Source organism: Miscanthus floridulus, chromosome 18, assembly GCF_019320115.1.
Source record: "Miscanthus floridulus cultivar M001 chromosome 18, ASM1932011v1, whole genome shotgun sequence".
NCBI lineage: Eukaryota > Viridiplantae > Streptophyta > Magnoliopsida > Poales > Poaceae > Miscanthus > Miscanthus floridulus.
In genome coordinates this window covers 22,574,125-22,596,064 of record NC_089597.1, presented here as the reverse complement: position 1 = coordinate 22,596,064, position 21,940 = coordinate 22,574,125, and the positions used below count along the sequence as shown (strand labels likewise).

Sequence of the window (21,940 nt, the reverse complement as noted above, 5' to 3'; positions counted from 1 at the left end):
AAAAAGAGTGGAAACATGAATGTTAATCACTTTTGTTAAGAAAAAACATTGAATTGTAGTGGTAACTTGTACAACTTTGCTTTATTACCTGCAACAGTGTGATGCACCCTGACATTGTAGCGTGCGCGCCTCCAGGACGGCGGCAAGCCTCGCAAAGCTGACGGTACAGGAAGGCAAGTATAGCCGAGCCCCAACTCCTATTGCCGGCATCCTCCCAGTTCAAAAGGCACGGGATGTACATCCAGGACGCCGTGTCTCCAGTGCCGTCAGGGAAGAGAACCGTACCTAACATGTGGAGGACGTAGGCCCGACAGTAGTATGTCACGGTCTCGGCGTCTACGTTGGGTGGGCACTCCCGAAACTGCTGACGAAGCCACCTCAGGGACACCCCACTGCTGCGCCGTTTCTTGCCAGCCTCAACTGCCGCTAGGGGCCAGTCCCAAGAAGTGCTCAACCCGCTGCTGCCATCCTTCAGACTCCGTGTCTCCTGTCACTGGGAATCCTCGGATTTTGACTCCAAGGATCATGGCAACGTCCTCGAGAGTGACCGTCATCTCCCCGCATGGTAGGTGAAAGCTGTGTGTCTCCGGACGCCACCGATCTATCAACGCCGTCAGCGCCGCTGGGTTGAAAGGTGGCGTGCCTCGACGACAAACACGAGCAACGGTAGCAAGGTTCGCCAGCTTCAGGAGGGGCGTGTACCTCTCGTCGTAGACCATGGTCGTAGAGGCCTCATGTGTCATTGGCCTCAGCACATTCAAAACCTGCAAAAAAAAGACAAGCATGAAAAAGTATTAGTTCATGTCACTTTATAAAGAGCATGGACTATAGAGCAAAACATGAACAATGCAATGTTTTCATACGAATTGTTGAATATACCTCTCCGTTCTCGATCCTCCGAGCCCGGTGGTGCTCATCGAACCTTGGATCAAGAAGGGGGAACCGATCCATCCTGCAACATAAGCAATGCCAAACCATTAGTATAAGTTAAAGCATGTGTATGTGGTACGAAGTAACATAAAAATAAAAAAAACAAAAGTAAACCAATGTACCATTACACAAAGCAATTCTAGTAGCTAGCTTGATGGATACCTGTTGTCTAAGTAGTTCAGGACATTTTCTCTTATTGTGGCCCGGCTTATGGCAACCAGAGCAACGGCTCTTTTGGGTGTCCTCTACAAAATGTCTCCCAACCTTACTCGTGGTTGATCTACCTTTCGTGGCTCGGTCCATGTCCATCCTGAACCGCTTCCGCCGCCTAGGTCCTCTACTCTTCCAGAGTAAACCAAGATCAGCCACATACTTGGGGCCATCATAAGTAGGCCATTGACTCTCGTCAAGAAATGGCTCGAACTGAGGATTCCAGGTGCTCATTAGGTTCCTCAAAGAGAACTCCGCGGCCATACGGGGAGGGACCTCAGGGTCAACACGTCTAAGGCGACAGGCTGTAATCATGTGGGAGCAAGGCCTATGGTATATGATCGGTTTTCCACACGTACACTTGTTCTCATTGATCACTACTTTATGTTTTCGAGCACCCCGGTCTTCACCACCAATGTTAGTTCCGCCACCCTCTAGAATCTCATATCCATGGTTGATCGGATCGAAACATGAACCCTTCTGTCGTTTAGACTTTTTCTTTGAGAAAGCTAGTTCCTGAGATGCTAAAAGTGGCCAAGCTTTGCCTGCTGTCCATAGAGACCTCGCATGCTTCTTCCTCGAAACGAACCAAGAATTCAACTTGTAGAAGGTGAATGAGGCAATAGCAGTCACAGGCAGACCACGACAACCTCTTAGAAGGCTGTTGAACATCTCTGCCATGTTACTAGTCATGAAGCCCCATCTCCAACCACCCGTGTCATATGCAAGTGACCACTTATCCTTCGACGCCATCAACTCGCTCAAGAATTGCCTGCCATCAACATTTGTGGCTAACTTCAGGGCATCTAACTTGTCTTTGAATAATTGAACCTCTTGCTGCCTGCAAACCTCCTCAAATAATTTGAAGTTGTCCTTTGTGTGATCACGCCTTATAAGATTCTGAGCAAGGTGTCTGGTGCACCACCGGTGATGTATTTGGCCGTAACCAGGAATCTCTTGTTCTACGGCATTCAGAATGCCAGCATGCCTATCGGATATCACACAAACATCACGTCCCAGACCAATTACCACTTGTCTTACTAGCCTGAGAAACCAACACCAACTATCCGTGTCCTCCTTCCGAACAATCGCAAAGGCCAATGGCACAAGCTGGTCCTCTGCATCTGTCCCAATACAAATAAGCATTGTGCCTTCAAATTTCCCTGTAAGAAAGGTCCCGTCAATTGAGACGACGGGCCTGCAATGCTTGAATGCTTCGATGCTCTGCCCGAACGCCCAAAACGCCCTTCCAAATACCTGGCTACCATTCCTTGTTTCACCCTCCTTAGGTAAATACTCGAAGTGCATCCCAGGATTTACAGCCCTCATTGCGTTCAACATTACAGGGAGGCGCTCATAAGCTTCTTCCCAATTTCCTAAATATTATTTCCAGTGCACGCTGCTTTGCCCTCCATGCTTTCCCATACTTGACATAGTAATTGTACCATTGGAAGATGATCTCAACCAACGCAGACACCGTAATGGTTGGCATATGCTTCACCACGGGGCATAATTGCCTTGCAATGAACCTAGAATTGAGCTGCAGATGGTTCTCTTCTGCCTCAGCAGTGGCACAAACATGTGGTTGCTTCACTGAGGTAATCTTCCATTTGCCTGCCTTCGTCTTCCTAGCACATACTCTCCAACCACACTGTTGTTCTTCACAAGCAACAGTGTACCTCTTCTCCTTGAATGAATTGATGACCCTAAAAGGTCGGTTGTGTACAATGGAGTACTCTTGCAACCATGATTTCAACTCATCCATGGTAGCAAACAATATGCCCTTCCGTATGATGAGGCAACCGCTAACATCAGGCACAGTTGTATCACTTGGCCCACCATCAGCTACTGCCCTATGACCATGGCTAAGGTCCTCGAAATCACCAACTAGTGGATCTCTCCAAGGCAAGACCCTAGACAATATCTCTATTTCCCTTAAATTCAGACGACCAACAGGGCGATCGTCATCAGAGTCTTCGGCTATCTCCTCTACGAAGGACTCATCATCTCCAGCTATCTCCATGTCAAAACGGTTCGTAGCCCTAGCATCACCAAAGTCTTCTTCACTACTAAGATCATCTTCGTCGCTAAGCTCATCCTCAATAGAAAAGTCTCCGCTAGCGTCGTCCAAACCTTCTTCTGCATCAACAATTACATAATCATCATCCTCTTCATCACTATCATGATTGCCCTCACCATCGGCAACCGGATTCTCTTCCTCATCTCCACCGTAGCCTAGTTGTGTGACAAGTATTTCTTCTTCAGGCAAAGGACCATAACCTATGTGAGCGGGGGAAGATGGCCATGCTTCGAAGTTATCATTTCCTAAGCCGGACTCCTTACTTACTACTAAATCCAAAGATCGCACTTCTGAGGCCAATACAACTGCCTTGTAATCATTCCATTCAGTCTCGCTTGTAATTTTGAGCAACCGCTTGATCCGAGGACCCTTCGATGACCCAACATCTATGACACCTTCAAACTGAACATGCACGTCTCCTTCATTCCAGCCTAACTTAACCTTCACTCGCTCCACTAACTGGGTCAAAGATGGTGTTTCAGAAAAAATCAACAACTCCTCACACATGTCCAGAAATTCCAAACTATCATCTCTTGTCCTAACAATACGGCCTCCATGATGCAACCTCACTAATTTATCCATCTACAGCCATCACACAACAAGTAGTGTAACATATGAATATATTTCAATCCAATAAGTAGAAACTAAAATATATCATTTCATCGTTTTTCAACCCCAACAACATAATCATTTCTAGTCATAACAAATTGAAATGTAATGACCAACAAATAAATAAAATACATAGTAACCCTAATGACCAACAAATAACTAACCCTAATGACACCTACAATAAACAAATAACCCTAATGACCAAAATAACTAGAAACCAAACTAACCTAACATGTTCATCACATAAAACAGTTAAACAACAATGCACTCAATCATCCTAAGCCATACATTTTGCAAATGCAAACACAAATATACCAAATCACCAAACAACCATGATTCCACATGATTAGGGACAATGTAAGCACATCTACGCGGATAGAATGGAGGAGGGGAGGGACCATTACCTCGAGGAAGCTTCGGGAGCCGAGATCGTGGCACCGGGGGTCGATTTTGGAGGTTAGGGTTTGCTGGCGGCGCGGGGGAGAAGAGAAAGAGAGGGAGGCCGGCGGTTTTCAGAATGAAGGGAGGAAGAAGAAGGGGCCTCGGCGCGGCCTAAAGGGTCCAGACCTCGGCGTTGAGTCGGGTCACGCCGAGGTCTGGAGGCTCGGCGTTAAGTGACCCAACGCCGAGCTTCTGGGCCACCGTGCTTTGTTGGGCCGCCTGGGCCGCGCTCCGGGTGGGTCCAGTAGCTCGGCGCGCAGTCGAGCCGAGCCGAGGTTGGGCACTTGGCGTCGGCGGACACGACGCCGACATCTCGGACCCACGCGCCACCATGTCGACGACGACCACGGTCGTCCGTGACGTGGCAATACCTCGGCGTTGAGTGACACGACGCTGAGCCTCATATCTCGGCGTCATGTGCTAAGACGCCTAAAAATGGTCTATTTTCAAAAAATGTTTTGGCGTAGGTATTTTTCTAAAAATTGTTTTCAAAAAAGACCAAAATACGAAAATTTCACAGAGGGAAGGGTCGTGGTTAGGGTTTCCCCACTCCCACTGCAGGCTGTCCCACCACTCCTTTTCGCAGCTGCACTCGACCCTGCTACCACCACGGACATCGGGCAGGCGCCTGAGGCTCCAGCATCCCTTGATCCTGATGGTCTCGAGCTTAGGCGCGTACACCCTCCATCTACCACATATGCCTTTCAGCTTCGGCAGCTCATGAAGGCAGATGTGCTTAAGACTATGGAATTCCACGGTCGCATGGCATGCGGTGTTTGGCTCCAATGGGAAGACATCGACAAGATCACCACACCACATGATCTCGAGGGTCCGCAGGACGCGTAGACCTTGGATTGGCATCGGGAGTACATATATCAGGCTGGGGCAGCAGTCCAGGTGCAACATGGCCAAGAAAAGAAACGATCCACTCGGAAGCTTGCTGATTGTTGAGGATGATGAGCTCCAGTTCCAGATGAAGCGTGCCTTGGGAAGCTGCGACACCCAGAATGTGCTCAGGGAGTAAAAGACGCAAGCGTCGCCATCTCCTAACAACGACCGGGGTGCGGTGAAGACGCACTCCAGCATGGGGCACCGCTCAACTCGGCACCATTTTAGGTTTGTCCACTGTGAACCTTGTAGAGGTGCAGGGCCAGGGATACTGATGATGGACAGACTATCGTGGACGTGTAGGATCATAGCTCTATCACAGATGAAGTCCGGTATTGTAAAGGTCATCGGATGCTGGTCACGGTCTTGTATGTACGTGTAGCAGTTCTGGGACGGTAGATTAGGAGCACGCGGGCAAGGGGATATCTGTGTGATTGTTGGAGCTTCTTCACCCCTGCCGCCGCCTTCGCTTGCCATCAGTTGCTGCATGTGGCCGCCGTTACCGTCTTCAAGCGGTGGCTGCTCACTGCTCCTGCTGCTGTCAGCATCTTTGCTACCTCCTCCAGAGATGATAGCAGGATGACTAAGTGGAGAGGAAATCTCCACATGCACAACGAAATTGAAGTGCTCTTCCAAGGGAACAAGTGAACGCAGGAGCCTCGCATCCCTCACAGAGACAAACCGATCACATTGAGATGGTGCTCGGGGTCCTGTCGTCGTAGCAACAGGACTACCCTCCTTTGATTTTTCTTCTCTGGATCGGGGCGCAGTTGATACTGAGGTCTGCATGGTAGTGTCAATGCACACTTTCCTCAACAATGCTCTCCTAATTACCTCTTGTGGTGGCCACAGGATTGCACAGAGCTTGCCGCAGTCAAGTAGAAGGAGCTCGTCAAGTTTTTGGGCTGCTGTAACTGCACTGAGATCCAGTGTTTTCACTGCTGTGCCCGAGACGTCCAGGATTCGAAGCTCTTGGAACGATCCTTTCAATAGGATATTCTTCAGTTTGGCACACCCCCTGAAGGAAATCTTCTCTAACCCAACACATCCGTCATTGATGATGACAGTCTCCAGGCTGCTTGCCACAGGTAAGCTTGTCGTAGGTAAGCTTTTCTTGCCACTCTCTTTCATGATCTGGTTCCCAGAAAAGTCAAGAAGCTGCACCTTGTCCATTCCTGACAACAAGAGGTCGGCGTCATTTCCTGATGGGCAGCGGATTGCTGACTTGGTTATTCGGAGCTTGCAGATGTTAGGAAGCCGTCCTTGCACCTGGCCCATGTCCCAATCCTCAGCTCCCATCACATTTAGCTCCCTGAGCTGAGTCATGGCATCCATCATTTGTGCAGACAAGATCTGATTGCAGGGTGTGTAGCGGATGTCTAACACCCAGAGCCTTTTGAAGCACTGCTGGATGTACTCCTTTGCTGCAGCTCCATCTTCATCTTGGGTGAGTTTCTTCTTTTCATCCTGAAGGAAGCCATCTATGCTGCTACTGATCATCTCTTGGTCTTGGCAGTGGTCAAGCCATAGAAATTTAAGGTTGTGGCAATGGACAAACGGAGGTGATGTGAAGCTGAAGGTGCGGCGTGAAAGCTTCAGCACAGTAATCTTGCCCAAGTCTTGGAACAAGTCTGCATTAGGGAGCAAAAGAAATCCAGAGAATGGTGAAGTCCGGTATAGCAGGTGAGAGGGGAAATATTGGTGGTTATAGTGGTAGTAGTCCAAATCCAGTTGCATCTCAAGGTGCAGAGCATCTGCTGATCTCCATGATACGTCGTTGCCATCACCAGTACTGTCTCCCTGTTGTAGGTGTCGGATGCCATCACACACCCAGTAGTTGCAGGCATGGGTAGCCAAATCGTAGTCCATCATCAAGTTATAAGATATGCAACAAAGCCTCATCATGAACAAGATGAAGAACTCAGCAACTCGTGCAGGCCCGCCAGTAGTATTAGTGATGATCTCTGCAGCTTCTTGTCGCACAAGGGAGGACCACATCTCTTGTGGATCTCGACCCTCAATGTGGGAGGAGGCCAAGAGAACAAGGTAGGTCGCCACCCTCCCTTCAGTGCTCTTGTTCAAGGCCCTGTCAACCTTCATCTTGGGGTAGAGCCGGAATCTCCCTTGGAAAGTCCACAGCACCTTGTTGTCATAGTGTTCAGACAAAGGAAAGCCGTAGCTGCCTAGGTCAATCTCCTCGCTGCTCCCATTGTGGAAGATCACCAAGAACCTGCGGTTCAGCTCCTTGATGCGTCGATACATCGCCTTGAGGACTTCCGGTATCTCGGCACGGGAGCCCTGGGCCACCCCATAGTAATCATCCTCCTCATCTTGCCTGTCAAACATCCCCATCACCTCTGCGGGCAGGTCCAGCTGCTCTGCTATCGCCCTCTGAAGTGCTCTCTTGCTCTGCCACTTTGAGGAGTCGACGTGGATGATTTGATCAAATTGCAGTCCCACTGGGACCTTAGAGGCCACGTCAAAGCATTGGGCGACGGCTCGAAGGACAGCAGACGCCCCCATCCCGTCCCAGCCATCGAAGTAGATGACATTGTTGCTGTCGCCCTTGAGCTCATGAAGAATTAGTTGAGCAGCCGCGTCGATCGTGTCAGCATTGATAACCTGCACACATACCATGCATCAGTACCTTGCTAGTTGTCTAAACTCCAAAAGGCACATCCACAATACCTATACTAACCATAAACTCTCAAAAAAAAAAAAATCTCACGTTAACCGGAGAAGAAGAAAAATATATGACCATCGTCTATCTAGCACACGAGCCTTTTGAAGATATTCTTGTGGTACCAAAAAAGAGGTGTAATCCTAACCAAAGATAACCTTGCAAAATGTAACTGGAATAGTGACAAAGGTTGTTGCTTTTGTCATTCTACAGAGACTATTCACCACCTTTTTTTCGAATGTGCTTATGCCAAATTTCTGTGGCGCGCTGTACACTTATTATTTGGAATAGCACCTCCTCTCAACATAGACGATTTATTTGTTACTTGGTCTAAGATGGGTCGTGTTATTTATAACTCATTGTTATTAACGGCAGCAACGGCTTTATGTTGGACAATTTGGTTAACAAGAAATGAAGTGGTTTTTGACAAATGCAGACCAAAAACTTTTTTGCAGGTGCTCTTCAGGGGAACCCATTGGCAACGGCAGTGGGCAAGACTGCAGCGGCGTGATGATCTACGGGACCAGCTGACCCTTGTTGGGCAGCATTTGGAAACGACTTCAGCCCTGCATTTCTTTAGTTCCAGTGTATGGTTATCTAATAGGTTTTGTGGTCTTTCTTAGTCAGGACTTCTCTTCATGTTTTGTTTCCCAAAGTCTGGATGTGAGCGTCTCAACCTTGAAAGTGGTGTGCTGTGAACTTTGTAATAATGGGCCTGATTCTACCTCGGTAGATGAAGCCAGATATAAACTATCCTTTATCTAAAAAAAAAATCTAGCACACGTGACTGAGTTATGGTTAGTAGATCATACAAAGGTTGATATTTCACTTTACAAAAATAAAAAAGTAATGTTCTTACGGTGGAGATTAACTGAATCTTTAGAAAACTGAAAAAAAAACAAATGCAAATCTCACGGATTCCTTTCTTGCTCATGTACTAACTCACAGATTCCTTTCTGTTACGGAACATAGAGATCAAGATGATCTCATCCATCCATTCAAATGAATCGATGCCGGTTCTAACCAACCGATGGCAAACGAGAAGCTTACACGTGTCCTCTCCTGATTCTTTGCTCTTTCTTCCCACTTTAAAAGAATCGGCTGACATTCTTTAGTTTCTATGATTTGGTTTTTCAATGGTATTGTTTTCTACGTTGCCGCTCTTGTGAACGGACACCACACGACTAAGTGGACGACGTGCCCCTACCCGATCGATGTATCTATATGTGTGTAATTTGTGAATGTAAATTTAGCTACAAAAAATACTGAGGGAGAATTAATGAATTGTGAAATATGATGATGAAATTTGTGGAAATATTGCAAATTTAGTTACAAAAATACTGAGGGAGAATTAGTGAGTTGTGAAATATGAAGATGAAATTTGTGGATGGAAATTTAGTTAGAAAAAAGTTAGGGGGAATCAATGAATTGTAAAATATGGTGATGAACTTTTAGTCTATATTTTTTTTACAGAATTGTGATACCAAATTACAATAATCCAACACCACCCCTCGGAATTCAATGGATCGCAATCCTGTAGCAAGGTTCAATCAAGAAGATGCAGGAGCCAATGATATGTTGCTAGAGGAGATTATTGCCGGTTCTGCTTATTAGGTGGGTAGCCCAAGGGTAACCCGAATCATGGTCAGGAGGGTCACCCAACTAACCAATACCTCAACATGTCTAAGGACAATATTGAGGCCAAAGAAGAAGCACATGATAATGTAATTCATTATTCATGTGTCACCACAAGCCTTTGATGGTTAATTATTTATCAAATGTCTGAAATGTTTTTTCTCCTATTGCAAGAAGGTGAATGGAACAGTCAGTGTGTCAGATACCAAGGGTGTAAAAAACCAAATAGGCCAGCAGCAGCAGCAGGATCAAGGCTTTTGGAAGCCATCACGGATACTTCTCAAGGTACCTTCAAACCAAATAGGGAGAAGGACAAGCTGACCAATGCCCTAAAGAACCCTATGCACCCTAGCAAACATGAGGATTTGGCTCAGTTTCAGGGAAGGACGCTTGGCCCGAGTGGTCCAACTCTTATCGGAGTCACTGAAGAAAGCATGTCAGCAGAAGAAGAAAAGTTGTAGGCTTTGCAACAATATTTCGAAGATAAGTTCCGTGCGATGGAACAAGCCATGAGCCACGGTGCGATGCTGCAGCAACAAATGGCACGGAGTAATCCTGCATTCATCAGCCCCCTACAAAAGTGTAGTGGTTGTGCTTCCACTGTTTAACCATGGTTATGGGGACCTTTGGACATGGGCCATTATTCCGTGGACGATTTTCAGGCGATGTGTGCCACGTGAGCTACACGTATCATCAGTGAACGTCGCTACCTAGGTGGCATATGCCGAGGCTATTGTAACGGGGCCGAATGCCACTATTCATGGCAAACCGCTAGGGCTTCACCAAGGTCGTGGTGAAAGAAATGGTAGAAGGTTATGAACGCCTTGACCTAGAAGTTCTTGGAGGTGATGGGCCATGTTTCTCGGAGAAGCCCACCACAAAATCATTGTGTGGTGGTAGAAATACATAAATTTTTAGAGGAAGACAACGATACTCTCCACATGTACATATTGCGGTGTTAGCAGTTGATCGTCAGGAGTTGCCGACAAGAGCTGGACCGGTAACAGAAGCTGAAGACGTTGTTGGACGAGCAACAACACCTGAAGGCGAGGTTGGGCCGCGAAAGGGAACCAGGCCTAGGAAGAAGAATCCGCGAGTGTTCGGCCCAGACGGGGCTTAGCGAGCGCTTAAATAGAGAAGAGTCGTGTTGAGAGGGGTTATGAAAAGAATTATGTAAACTCTATCTTCTTCCAAATGCATACATTCCAATCCGACATTGCTATCTTGTTCTTCCTCTTCCCATTTCCTATCTGCTTCCATGTTCTTCAATCTATGCTGTTAACATCTGGTATCAGAGACACCGATACCTGCGGTGGATCTGCGTTCGCTCTAGGAGCCGCTTCTCGACCATGAGCATTTCACCCGCCGACAGCGTCGCCTTGGCGCGATGGATCCCAACACCAAACTGATTCTGGACGAGATGAAGAAGCGCTTCACGGCGATGGATCTAAAGTGGGAGAAGAAGTTCGATGAGCTCACCCATACCAAGGAGGAACTGCCTCGATGTCCTGGAGCAAGCCAACGATGAGCTCGTGTCCTGGAAGCCGTCGGTGGATGCCGCCATGGACAGCATAAAGCTCGAGCTCAAGCGCCTCACCAAAGAATGGGATCGCTCGGTGCTGGAGAGCGTTGCTGTAGATCCGGGGCTACTCGCCAAGCCAGAGTCGGTGTCCGCTCGCCCATCTGCCGGGATCCACACCGATGGCCCAGTGGGGCACCGTGATGATCTTCATTACCGGGATCAGGGGTTTAGGTCCCCTGCGACCTTCTTCCCTGGCCCGGTCAAGGGTACGCTCGATTCCGCCCCGCGTATTCCTCCTAAGTTCCATGGTCCTTTGTTTGAGTCCTCTATGGCTCCTGGCCGTTCTGTGGATCAAGGCCCCCGTTATTTGGGTAAATTGCCCAAAATTTCTTTTCCCACGTTTGACGGCTACAATCCTAGACTGTGGATTTCTCACTGTGAAATTTATTTTGATATGTTTCATGTTGAGCCTGACGCTTGGATCAGAGTGGCGTCCATGCATTTGTCACCTGTCATAGCGTGTTGGTTCCAATCTATTGAGCGCAAGTACCCTCTTCTGAATTGGCCACTGTTTTGTTCATTGCTTCATGAACGTTTTGGAAAGGATCAATATCAATCGTTGGTCAGGCAATTGTTTCGTATTAAATAGTTAGGCACTGTCGTTGAATACATCGAGCAGTTTTCCAGTTTAGTTGATCAACTTTCAGCTTATGAATCAGTAGCAGACCCATTATTCTTTAGTACTAGATTTGTTGATGGTTTACGTGATGATATTAGAGCAGTTGTTCTTGTCCAACGCCCATCAGACTTGGATATTGCTTGCACTCTTGCCCTTTTGCAGGAAGAGGTTGCCAATGGAGGTATTATGCCTTGTTCTCAAGCAGTTTCAGATGCTGAATGGACTATTCAGGGCTGTCAGTTTAAACAACAACTCAAAATATTGCCTCTGCAGTCCTATGATATCATTTTGGGTATGGATTGGTTGGAGAGTTTCAGTCCAACGAAGGTTCATTGGCGCCACAAGTGGATGGTTATACCTTATCAAGGTTCTTCGGCTGTGTTGCAAGGTATTTTGCCGGAATATGATGAGGAACTTTTGATTCAGATTTCATCAGTTCAACTTCAGTCACCTGGTGAGTCTAAGGCTGAGTTACCTGATGCAATTTCTAAGTTGCTGGTGTAGTTTGAAGTTGTCTTTTCTACCCCTACTTCATTACCTCCTGCCAGAGATTGTGACCATACTATTCGTCTCATACCTGGTGCTAGGCCCTTCAATATTCATCCCTACAGGTACCCACCTTCTCTCAAGGATGAGATTGAACGGCAAGTGGCAGATATGATCCAATTGGGAATTATTAGGCCTAGTTCTTCAGCCTTTTTTTCTCCAGTGTTGCTTGTTAGAAAGAAAGACGGCACCTTCAGATTTTGTGTAGATTACAGATATTTGAATGCTCTAACTCTCAAGGGCAAGATTCCTATACCTATGTTTGATCAACTTATGAATGAATTGTCTGGGGCTAGTTGGTTTTCTACATTGGATCTTATATCTAGCTATCATCAAGTCAGGCTGAAACCTGGTGAGGAGTACAAAACTGCATTTCAAACACACCATGGGCAGTTTGAATTTTTGGTTATGGCTTTTGGTCTCTCTGGTGCTCCTGGGACTTTTCAAGGTGCCATGAATACTACTTTAGCTCCCTTGCTCAGAAGATGTGGCATTGTTTTCTTTGATGACATTTTGATTTACAGTAAGACCTTTGAAGATCATGTGGGTCATTTGAGGGAGGTTCTGATTCTTTTATAGAAGGATCATTGGCATGTCAAGTTGTCTAAGTGTAAGTTTGCCCAAAGGTCAATTTCTTACTTAGGCCATGTTATTAGTGAAGCTAGTGTTTCCACTGATTTGGCTAAGGTTGAAGTTGTTGTCAATTGGTCTGTCCCTACATCTGTCAAGGAATTGTGGAGCTTTTTAGGATTGGCTGGTTATTATAGAAAATTTGTGAAACAGTTTGTTGTGATTACTAAACCCCTGACTGAATTACTTAATAAGGGCAACATTTTTGTTTGGACTAAGGATCAGGAAGTAGCATTTTCTACTTTGAAGCAGGCCTTAAGTTCAGCTCCAGTTCTGGCCTTGCCTAACTTTACCAAACAATTTTGCCTAGAAACTGATGCCTGTAAAAATGGTGTTGGTGCTGTTCTTCTGCAAGATGGTCATCCTTTGGCTTTCATTAGCAAACCTTTGGGTGTCAAAACTCAGGGTTTGTCTACATATGAAAAGGAGTATTTAGCTATTTTAATAGTTATTGAGCACCGGAGATCTTACTTGTTGCATGCTGAGTTTGTTATATTTACTGATCAGAAGAGTTTGATCCATTTGAATGAACAATGCCTCAATACCCCTCAGCAACAGAAGGTGTTTACTAAACTGTTGGACATGCAGTACAAAATTGTTTATAAACCAGGTTCTAGCAATAGAGTGGCTGATGCCTTATCTAGAAGAGCTCATGAGGCTACAGAATGTCTATCTATTTCTATGTCAATACCTCAATGGAGTCAGGAAGTTATGGATGGCTACTACAAGAATTCTGATGCTCAGAACATGATAGCTAAATTAGTGGTGGATAAGAATTCTGTTCCTGATTTTTCCTTTCAGGATGGGTTACTCAGGTTTAAAGGAAAGATTTGGTTAGGCAACAATTCTTCTATGCAGCAAGCTGTTATGCAAGCTATGCATAGTTCAGCTGTTGGGGGCACTCTGGCTTTCCTGTCACTTATCATCGCATTAAACAATTGTTTGCTTGGCCGGGCATGAGACAAGCTATTCATTCCTTTGTGACCATTTGCTGTCTGTCAGCAGGCTAAAGCTGAGAGAGTTAAATATCCTGGCCTCTTACAACCTCTTCCTGTTCCCTCTAGAGCTTGGCAAACTGTCAGTATGGATTTTGTGGAAGGTCTTCCTCCATCTGGTGGCAAAAACTGTGTTCTGGTTATTGTCGATAAGTTTTCCAAGTTTAGTCACTTTGTTCCTATAAAGCACCCTTTCACTACTGCTGTGGTGGCTAAACTTTTCATGCAGCATGTTTATAAGCTCCATGGCATGCCTTCAGTCATAATTTCAGATCGGGACAGGATTTTCACCAGTCAATTTTGGAAGACCTTGTTTCAATTGGCTGGGGTGACATTAAGCATGAGTTCAGCCTATCATCCCCAATCTGATGGTCAGACAGAGAGGGTGAACTAGTGTATGGAGACCTTTTTGTCCTGTTTTGTGAGTGCCTGTCCAAATAGGTGGATAGAATGGATTTACTTAGTTGAGTTTTGGTACAACTCCAGTTGGCATTCAGCATTGGGGTTCTCCCCGTTTGAAGTATTGTATGGGTATGCTCCTAAGCATTTTGGTATTGAGACCTTATCGGCTTGCCCAGTTCCTTCCTTGGATGAATGGTTGCAGGACAAGGCCGTTATGACTGACTTAGTGCAATAGCACCTGTCTCAGGCTCAATTGCGCATGAAACACCCGGCTGACAAAAATCGTTCAGAGTGTAGTTTTGAGGTGGGTGACATGGTTTATTTGAAGTTACAGCCTTATGTGCAGTCCTCATTGGCCCCTCGTGCAAATCAAAATCTGGCTTTTCGCTATTTTGGTCCTTTCAAAATCCTGTCCAAGATTGGTATCGTTGCTTATAAGCTTGAGTTACCAGCCACTTCTGCCATTCATCCTGTTTTCCATGTCTCACAACTGAAGAGGGCATCGGCACCGTCAGAGGAGGTGGCTCACTTACCTGCTCATCTCGATGGATTGCAGTTTTCAGAACGAGTTTTGCGTCGTCGCATGTCCTCTATGGTGTGTCTCAGGTTTTTATCAAGTGGTCAGGTATGCCGCGATCTCTTGCCACTTGGGAGGATCTAATCCCCTTTGCGCCAGCGTTTTCCACATGCCCCTGCTTGAGGACAAGCATGTTTTCTTCAAGGGTGGAATGTTAGCGCTGATCGTTAGGAGTTGTCGACAAGAGCTGGAGTGGTAACAGAAGCTGAAGACGTTGCTGGACGAGCAACAGCACCTGAAGGTGAGGTTGGGCCTGCGAAAGGGAACCAGGCCCAGGAAGAAGAATTTGCGAGTATTCGGCCTAGACTGGGCTTAGATGTAGCTGAGCACGCGAGGCGAGCGTTAAATAGAGAAGAGTCATGTTGAGAGGGGTTATGAAAAGAATTATGTAAACTCTATCTTCTTCCTTAAGCATACATTCCAATCCGACATTGCTACCTTGTTCTTCCTCTTCCCATTTCCTATCTGCTTCCCTGTTCTTCGATCTGTGCTGTTAATATGCGGACTCAGAGCTAGGGGTGAAAATGAGTTTTTCAACTTTTTTACGAACTTTCTTCGAAATTGACTTATTCTTATTTATTATAATCTCCATTTTCTTTTGAGACCCAACTTGAAATGAGTTTAATGAACCACTTTCATTCAAAATCAGCTAATTTTAATTTTAAAAGAAAAATAAATGTAATCGGAGCATTTTTTTAAACAAGCAATTGAGCTAGCTTAACGAGTTTTTCGTCCATCGAAGCCGCTGACGAGAAGCGGAAGTCTAACACTACAATCACCTGCACCTAAAGCTGCATGTGAACAATCGCCTCCACACCCAACTGATAGATAAGGTGGCCCCACTGAGGAGAAGTTCGACATTGAATCCACTACGTAAAAAACGATTTTCAGCAACGGTTCGAATTTTTTGTAGGGGCGGCTGGTGATAGAGCCGCCCCTACAGTGGCGTGCTCAGGTGCCCAGACACCAGCCGCCCCTACAAATGGAACAGCAGGGGCGGCTGGTGATACGAGCTGCCCCTACAAATGGGGTCTGATTTGTAGGGGCGGCTCAATCACCAGCCGCCCCTGGAGTTTCTATTTGCAGGGGCGGCTGGTGATTGAGCCGCCCCTACAAATGCCCCCATATATATAGCTCCGATTTGTAGGGGTGGCTCAATCACCTGTCGTCCCTACAAATGACCCACATATAAAACAGCTGGAGCACCTTCCTCCTCCTCGGGTCACTCACTCCAACCCAGTGAAAGAAAGGTGGGGAGGCCTTAGGCATCCTCCCAAAAATTGCTCTACTAAGGGGGAAAGGTTTTGGTCTCAAATCCTTTGGTGGAGAGGTTGTAGAAGATAAGAAAATACTATTCCACACTTTTTTTTGAAGTTTTCATGGTTGGTTAGTGAGTAATTAGAGTTTTGTTTTTTCTCTCTCTTCTATGGTGCTTGAGCTACTTATGAAGCAAATTAGACTCAAGTTTTAAATGTACTAGGGTAAATTAGGGAGGGGAACAAGATCATACCCTTATTTGGTCCATGTTTCTTGATTTTAGTGAACAATTAGTTAGTTTTATGCATGTTTCATGTGCATGTAGATCTAGGGTTTGGTTTTTTTATTAATTTCGTTTTTGTAAATTTATGTTTGATGAAATTGGACTAGAGTTTGTATGAAAGATATTGGGTAAAGTATAATTGTTGCTAATTGTTGTCTTTGAAATTGTTTATTGTAATCAATAAATATGTATTTTAATTATTTATGGATAAATAGGCCATTAATTAATTTTCCTCTACCATAGTGTGTTTATATGCTTCATGTAATTATATTAGATTTATATTCATATATATCTGAAGTATATACAATTATTCTCAAGTAATTATTAATTTGATTCATTTTTATATATATCTGAATAAGTAGTCCTTTAATGTTTGTTTTGTTATTGTAAAAGATGGAGTACAGGAACTCTTGGATGTATGGTTCGTTAAGGTTCAAGGTATGTTTCCATGAAGAGGTGGATAAATTTATTGAAGCCGCAAAGAAGCATGCAACGACATTGAAAGAGAATAAGGATACAATTATTTGCCCCTGTAAAGATTGCAAGAACTGTATGGCATGGACAGATGTGATTATCATCCGATCACATTTGATTATGCAAGAATTTGTTGAGGACTACACAGTGCGGATTCATCATGGTGAAACGGTTATTGTTAACGACGAGGATGAGGAGGAATACGACGACGAAACCATAGAATCCCTGTCCCAATATTCAGCAGAGCTTGATGCACGAATGGATTTTGAGTTTAGGCAATGAACAAGGTGGTGATGCTGGTGGTTGGGATGGTAACGACGAAGGTGGTGCCAATAATGATGGTGGAGCACGTGTCGGGGATGAAGATGACTTGGAGGACATGATTCGAGCCCTTGGACCAGAGATTTTACTAAATAGCCCGAAAGGTCTAGAAAATTTGGAAAGGGTGACAAAAGCATCGAAGGAGACTGTGTATGGTGTTGAAAAGGATTGTCCGACACATTGGACATTGCTACATTTTGTACTTGAGCTGCTCATCCTGAAGGCTAAGTACGGCTGGTCAGACTGTAGTTTCAATGATCTATTGCATCTCCTATCATGGGTGCTGCCACAACCAAACTCAGTTCCCGCCAACACATACCAAGCGAAGAAGGTCATAAGTCCATTGACAACGGGGGTTGAAAAAATCCATGCATGCCCCAACTACTATATACTTTTTTGTGGCGAAACGTTCAAGTCACTGGATAAATGTCCCCGGTGTGGGGCTAGCCAGTACAAGAACAATGACCTTTACAGGTGGGGACGAAGCCTCCACGGGGAAAAAGAGGAATAAGAAGGGTACAAAAAGGTGGTACAAAAAGGTGGTAAAAGAATCTCAGCCCCCAGAGGACACTCCATTAGGCAACGATGCAAAGTAGAGAAGAATTCCTGCCTTGGTAATGTGGTACCTGCCAGTGACCGACCGCTTGAGACGTATCTTCCTAAACCCTAAAGAAGCTGCACTCATGACATGGTGGGATGATGAGCGCAAGGTGGATGATGATAAGATTGCACACCCGGCTGATTGTAGTCAGTGGCAAAGGTTTGATGAGAAGCACAAAGAATTCAGCGATGACCCAAGGAATGTACGGTTTGGCTTGAGCACCGATGGAATGAATCCCTTCAATGAGAGGATGAGCGACCACAGCACATGGCCAATGATCTTGACCATGTACAACATCCCAACATGGTTGTGTCAGAAGAGAAAGTACCTTCTCCTCACTATTCTTATTTCTGGCCCTAAACAACCAGGCATTGATATAGACGTGTTCCTCGAGCCTTTGATGCAAGAAATGGAGAGGCTATGGAGGCATGGGGAGCATATGTACGATGCATTCCGAAAGGAGAACTTCATATGTAGAGCAATAATATTTGTTACTACCAATGATTACCCCGCGCTGTTTGCTTTGTCTGGACAGATCAAAGGAAAGACGGGATGCTTGGTTTGCTTAGATGGTACTACATGGGTGTACCTAGATACATCCAAGAAGATAGTTTACCTAAGGAACTGACGCTTCTTAAAGACAAGTCACAAGTACCGCAGCAAATTGTTCTTTAGATTTTATGACAATGCCCTCGAGATTGAACCCCCTCCGGAGAGATGTCATAATGGAGAACACGTGTACAGAATGGTGAAAAACATACGCGTCGTCTATGGAAAGAAGAATCCGGATGGGACGAACAGAGATAGAAGCACACCTCCTATCGAAGGCGTACCTTTCAAGAAACAATCGATCTTCTTTCAGTATCTGCCTTATTGGCAGACTTGGAGGTCCCCCATGCCATTGATGCTATGCACATGTAGAAGAATATCTTTGAGAGTCTCATTGCTACCTTGATGGACACAGGCAAGTCAAAGGATGGTCTAAAGCACGGAAAGACATGGTAGCAGCTAAACGTGATGCCACAGCTTCACCCGTTACCTGAGGCTAATAGAAAATACACTCTACCCGCGGCGTGCTACAACCTAACACCAGACGAGAAGAGATCTATATGCACTTTCCTGAGGGGGATCAAAGTCCCGACTGGGTTTTCAGCAAATGTGAAGAAGCTAGTGTCGATGAAGGACTTGTCAATAACACACTGCAAGGCTCACGATTGCCTATGTGATGCTGACAGTGTTTCTACCTATTGCAATCAGGGCTATAAAGCTAGAGTTCTTGAAAATGGCCATCACCCGCATGCGCTACTTCTTTTCGAAGATCTCACAGAAGACGCTTGGCAAGCAAGAGCTGAGTGACCTACATGAATTTGTGGTGGAGACACAAAACCAACTGGAGATGTGTTTACCTCCTGCTTTTTTTGATATAATGCCACATCTCATGATTCACATGGTTCATCAGATACAGGCGCTGGGCCCTTGCTACTTGCATGAAATGTGGTCCTACGAGCGGTTTATGTCAGTTCTAAGTCGATACGTGCATAATCGAGCATACCCAGAGGGCTCCATGATAGAGGGTTACAGTACTAAAGAAGTCGTCGAGTACTGTCAAGAGTACCTAAAAATACAGAAAGGGATTGGTAAACCCAATTCTCGACACAAGGGTAGGCTGGCTGGGAAGGGCACCAGTGGTAGAAAAGTGTTCATCGACCATGATTACAAAGAGGTGAGTCAGGCGCATTACAGTGTCTTGCAGAGTACACAACTGATGCAACCATACATTGATAAACACTTGGCTATCATTATGGCAGAGAGAAATGGCCGTTCGGATGATTGGGTCATGAAACAACACAAGCAACGACTAACTACATGGTTAAAGGACCAAAACATACCGCTTGGAGAAACCATAGACTCTATTACCATCAGTAGGTTGGTGGAGGGGCCATCGAGACAAGTGACATCTTGGAATGCTTATGACATCAATGTGTATATGTACTATACCCACGCAAAGGATAGTAAATATGTGAACCAAAACAGCGGCGTTTGAATAGAGGCTCTTGATGGATTGGGGTGAAAGATCAAATACTTTGGTATCATTGAAGAGATATGGAAACTTGACTATGGAAGGGATATAACTGTGGCCCTGTTTCGATGTCAGCTGGATCAAACAACACCAACTGAACGAGATTGGATTGAGAGTCCTGGACCTCAAGAATCTAGGCTACCAAGATGACCCTTGGGTGCTCGCTTCACGTGTCGCACAAGTTTTCTATATGTCTGACCCACAAAGTAACCTCCCCCCGAAGAAGAAGACAAATCACGTGGTTGCCTCCGGGAAACCACACATTATTGGAGTTGATGGCGTGGACGATGTTGAAGCTTACAATAACTAAGATGAGATGCCGCTATTCACAGACTTTCCTAAGAAGATCAGTGTTGTGGAAAAGAATCTACCCAAAGACATATTGCCATGTGAATGAAAAGGTGTCGATGGGAAAGTCGTTACAGCGGGCTAGCTACTTATTGAACGTGGAGTGTTTGTGTGTGTGTTTGTAAGACTTCATTGATCCATGCGTGTGAGACTATATATTTATGTATGTGTGTAAGACTACATATTTTTGTATGTGTGTGAGACTACATTTCCGCACCCGCGCGCCCCATCTCCGCACCCGCGCTCCCCCTCCCCACACCCGCGCCCTCTTCCCGTACCCGCGCGCCCGCTCCTCGCCCTAGGGTTTCCGACCAGCTGGCGGCGCTAGGGTTTCTGACCTTGAGGTGCCGCGGCGTACCCGGTCGGTGGCGCAGCCGCTCGCCCCATCTCCACACCCGCGCGCCCCCTCCAAGGTCACGCGGCACCATCTCCGTCTTCCCCCGCGGGTGGGCTTCGCCCCTACGACGGGCGAGCTCCTCGGCGACGGGTGAGCGTGGCCATGCCCCTACGGCTTCTGGACCTTCTACTGCTTCAACTTGCCAGGCCACCGGCCATCAGGACCCTTTCGATGACCTCATCACCCGCCACTCTGGCTCGCCGCTGTCTTCTGAACACCTGTGCCGGTACGCTCCTGCTTCTGCTGGATAGATTTCGATGCTGCCCGTCGCCGTAGGAATTTGGTCAAATTGATTGCGGAATGAGGATAGGGTGTCAATTGCTGGGATGATAGGATGGATTCCTGCAGGGAGCGTTTGGTGACAATAGCTTGAATCCTTTGCTAGGAGTTGCATTTAGACGAATTGTGTGTTGGTTCTATCTAGGGTTTTATTTATCTTGCTGTTGGTCGTTGGTCGACAGCTCTGCTGATTTTGATTCTGCAAAAAGTCATAGACCATGCGTCCACGTGCAAATGAGCCACCGATGCTCATATAGGTACTTTGCCACTCATATAGATAGATAGACTTTTTATATGACTTGGCTGATTTACTTCTAGGTGCACGTACATTTTTCTTCACACCACTTTTGTTTTTTCTTCACACCTACTTTTGTTTTTACCCAGGCAACCAATTCAACTGAAATATGTTTGACATGTTTCTGAGGCCTCTACCACTGCTACTTCTTGTTTTTTTTATATATTGTTGTTTTATAGGACTACTTTAGTTTATAGACCTTTTTGATTTCTTATACCTTCTCGCGTACCTAAAGCACACTTTCTTGCATCTATTAGAACAAAGCGCGAAATAATGTCGCGGACACCAGACAGTGCAGCCCGATGCCCCGAGCATGATGAGCAGCCAACCTATGAGGAGCAAGCACTAGAGGATCAGCTTACTCAGGAGCAGTTCGATAACGAGTTAGAAAAGGATCTAGAAGTGATGCTTACTCAGGAGGAGTGTGACGAGGAGGAAGGGGGAGCAGGAGAGGCTGCTGAAGGCGAAGAAGTTGATGATGAGGACTCAGAAGAGGGATATGTTAGTCCCGAGGATCCTTTCCCACGTGAAGCCAGAAGGAGGCCAACGGAGGAAGATTTAGACAAGGATTTTGACCCGAACGAGGAGGTAGGGAAAAGCCTTAGCTTGTAAATTTTGCTAAAGCTTTGGCTATGTTACCTCTGCTAACACTTTGACCTGTCGTATATATAGGTCCCTCCTGAAACTCAGAAAAGACGACGTCGACGTCCGCGACATCTCGCTGGACAAGACATAGTAGAGGAAAGGAGAGCAGAGGCAATAGCCACAGAGACGAATCACG

General features: G+C 45.9%; 1 protein-coding gene and 1 long non-coding RNA gene across 5 annotated transcripts in view; one reads left to right on the top strand and one right to left on the bottom strand.

The window, feature by feature from the left end:
- LOC136519600 (uncharacterized) overlaps positions 1-21,940 on the bottom strand; it is a 43,172-nt gene that overhangs the window by 10,794 nt on the left and 10,438 nt on the right. For 2 of the 4 annotated variants that reach the window (XM_066512986.1, XM_066512987.1), the window contains 3 exons: positions 4,234-7,780; positions 880-952; positions 89-764 (listed from right to left, as the gene is read on the bottom strand). In XM_066512986.1, the coding sequence (XP_066369083.1) occupies positions 4,700-7,780 (3,081 nt within the window). In that variant the 3' untranslated portion in view covers positions 89-764; positions 880-952; positions 4,234-4,699. Of the gene's footprint in view, positions 1-88; positions 765-879; positions 953-1,092; positions 2,386-4,233; positions 7,781-21,940 lie in introns of those variants that run through there. The other 2 variants (XR_010774986.1, XM_066512988.1) reach the window with 2 other exon arrangements.
- Positions 6,476-8,532, top strand: LOC136519639 (uncharacterized). The gene is made up of 3 exons (XR_010774995.1): positions 6,476-6,605; positions 6,675-6,841; positions 8,294-8,532. It is a non-coding gene; the product is annotated as an uncharacterized lncRNA (long non-coding RNA).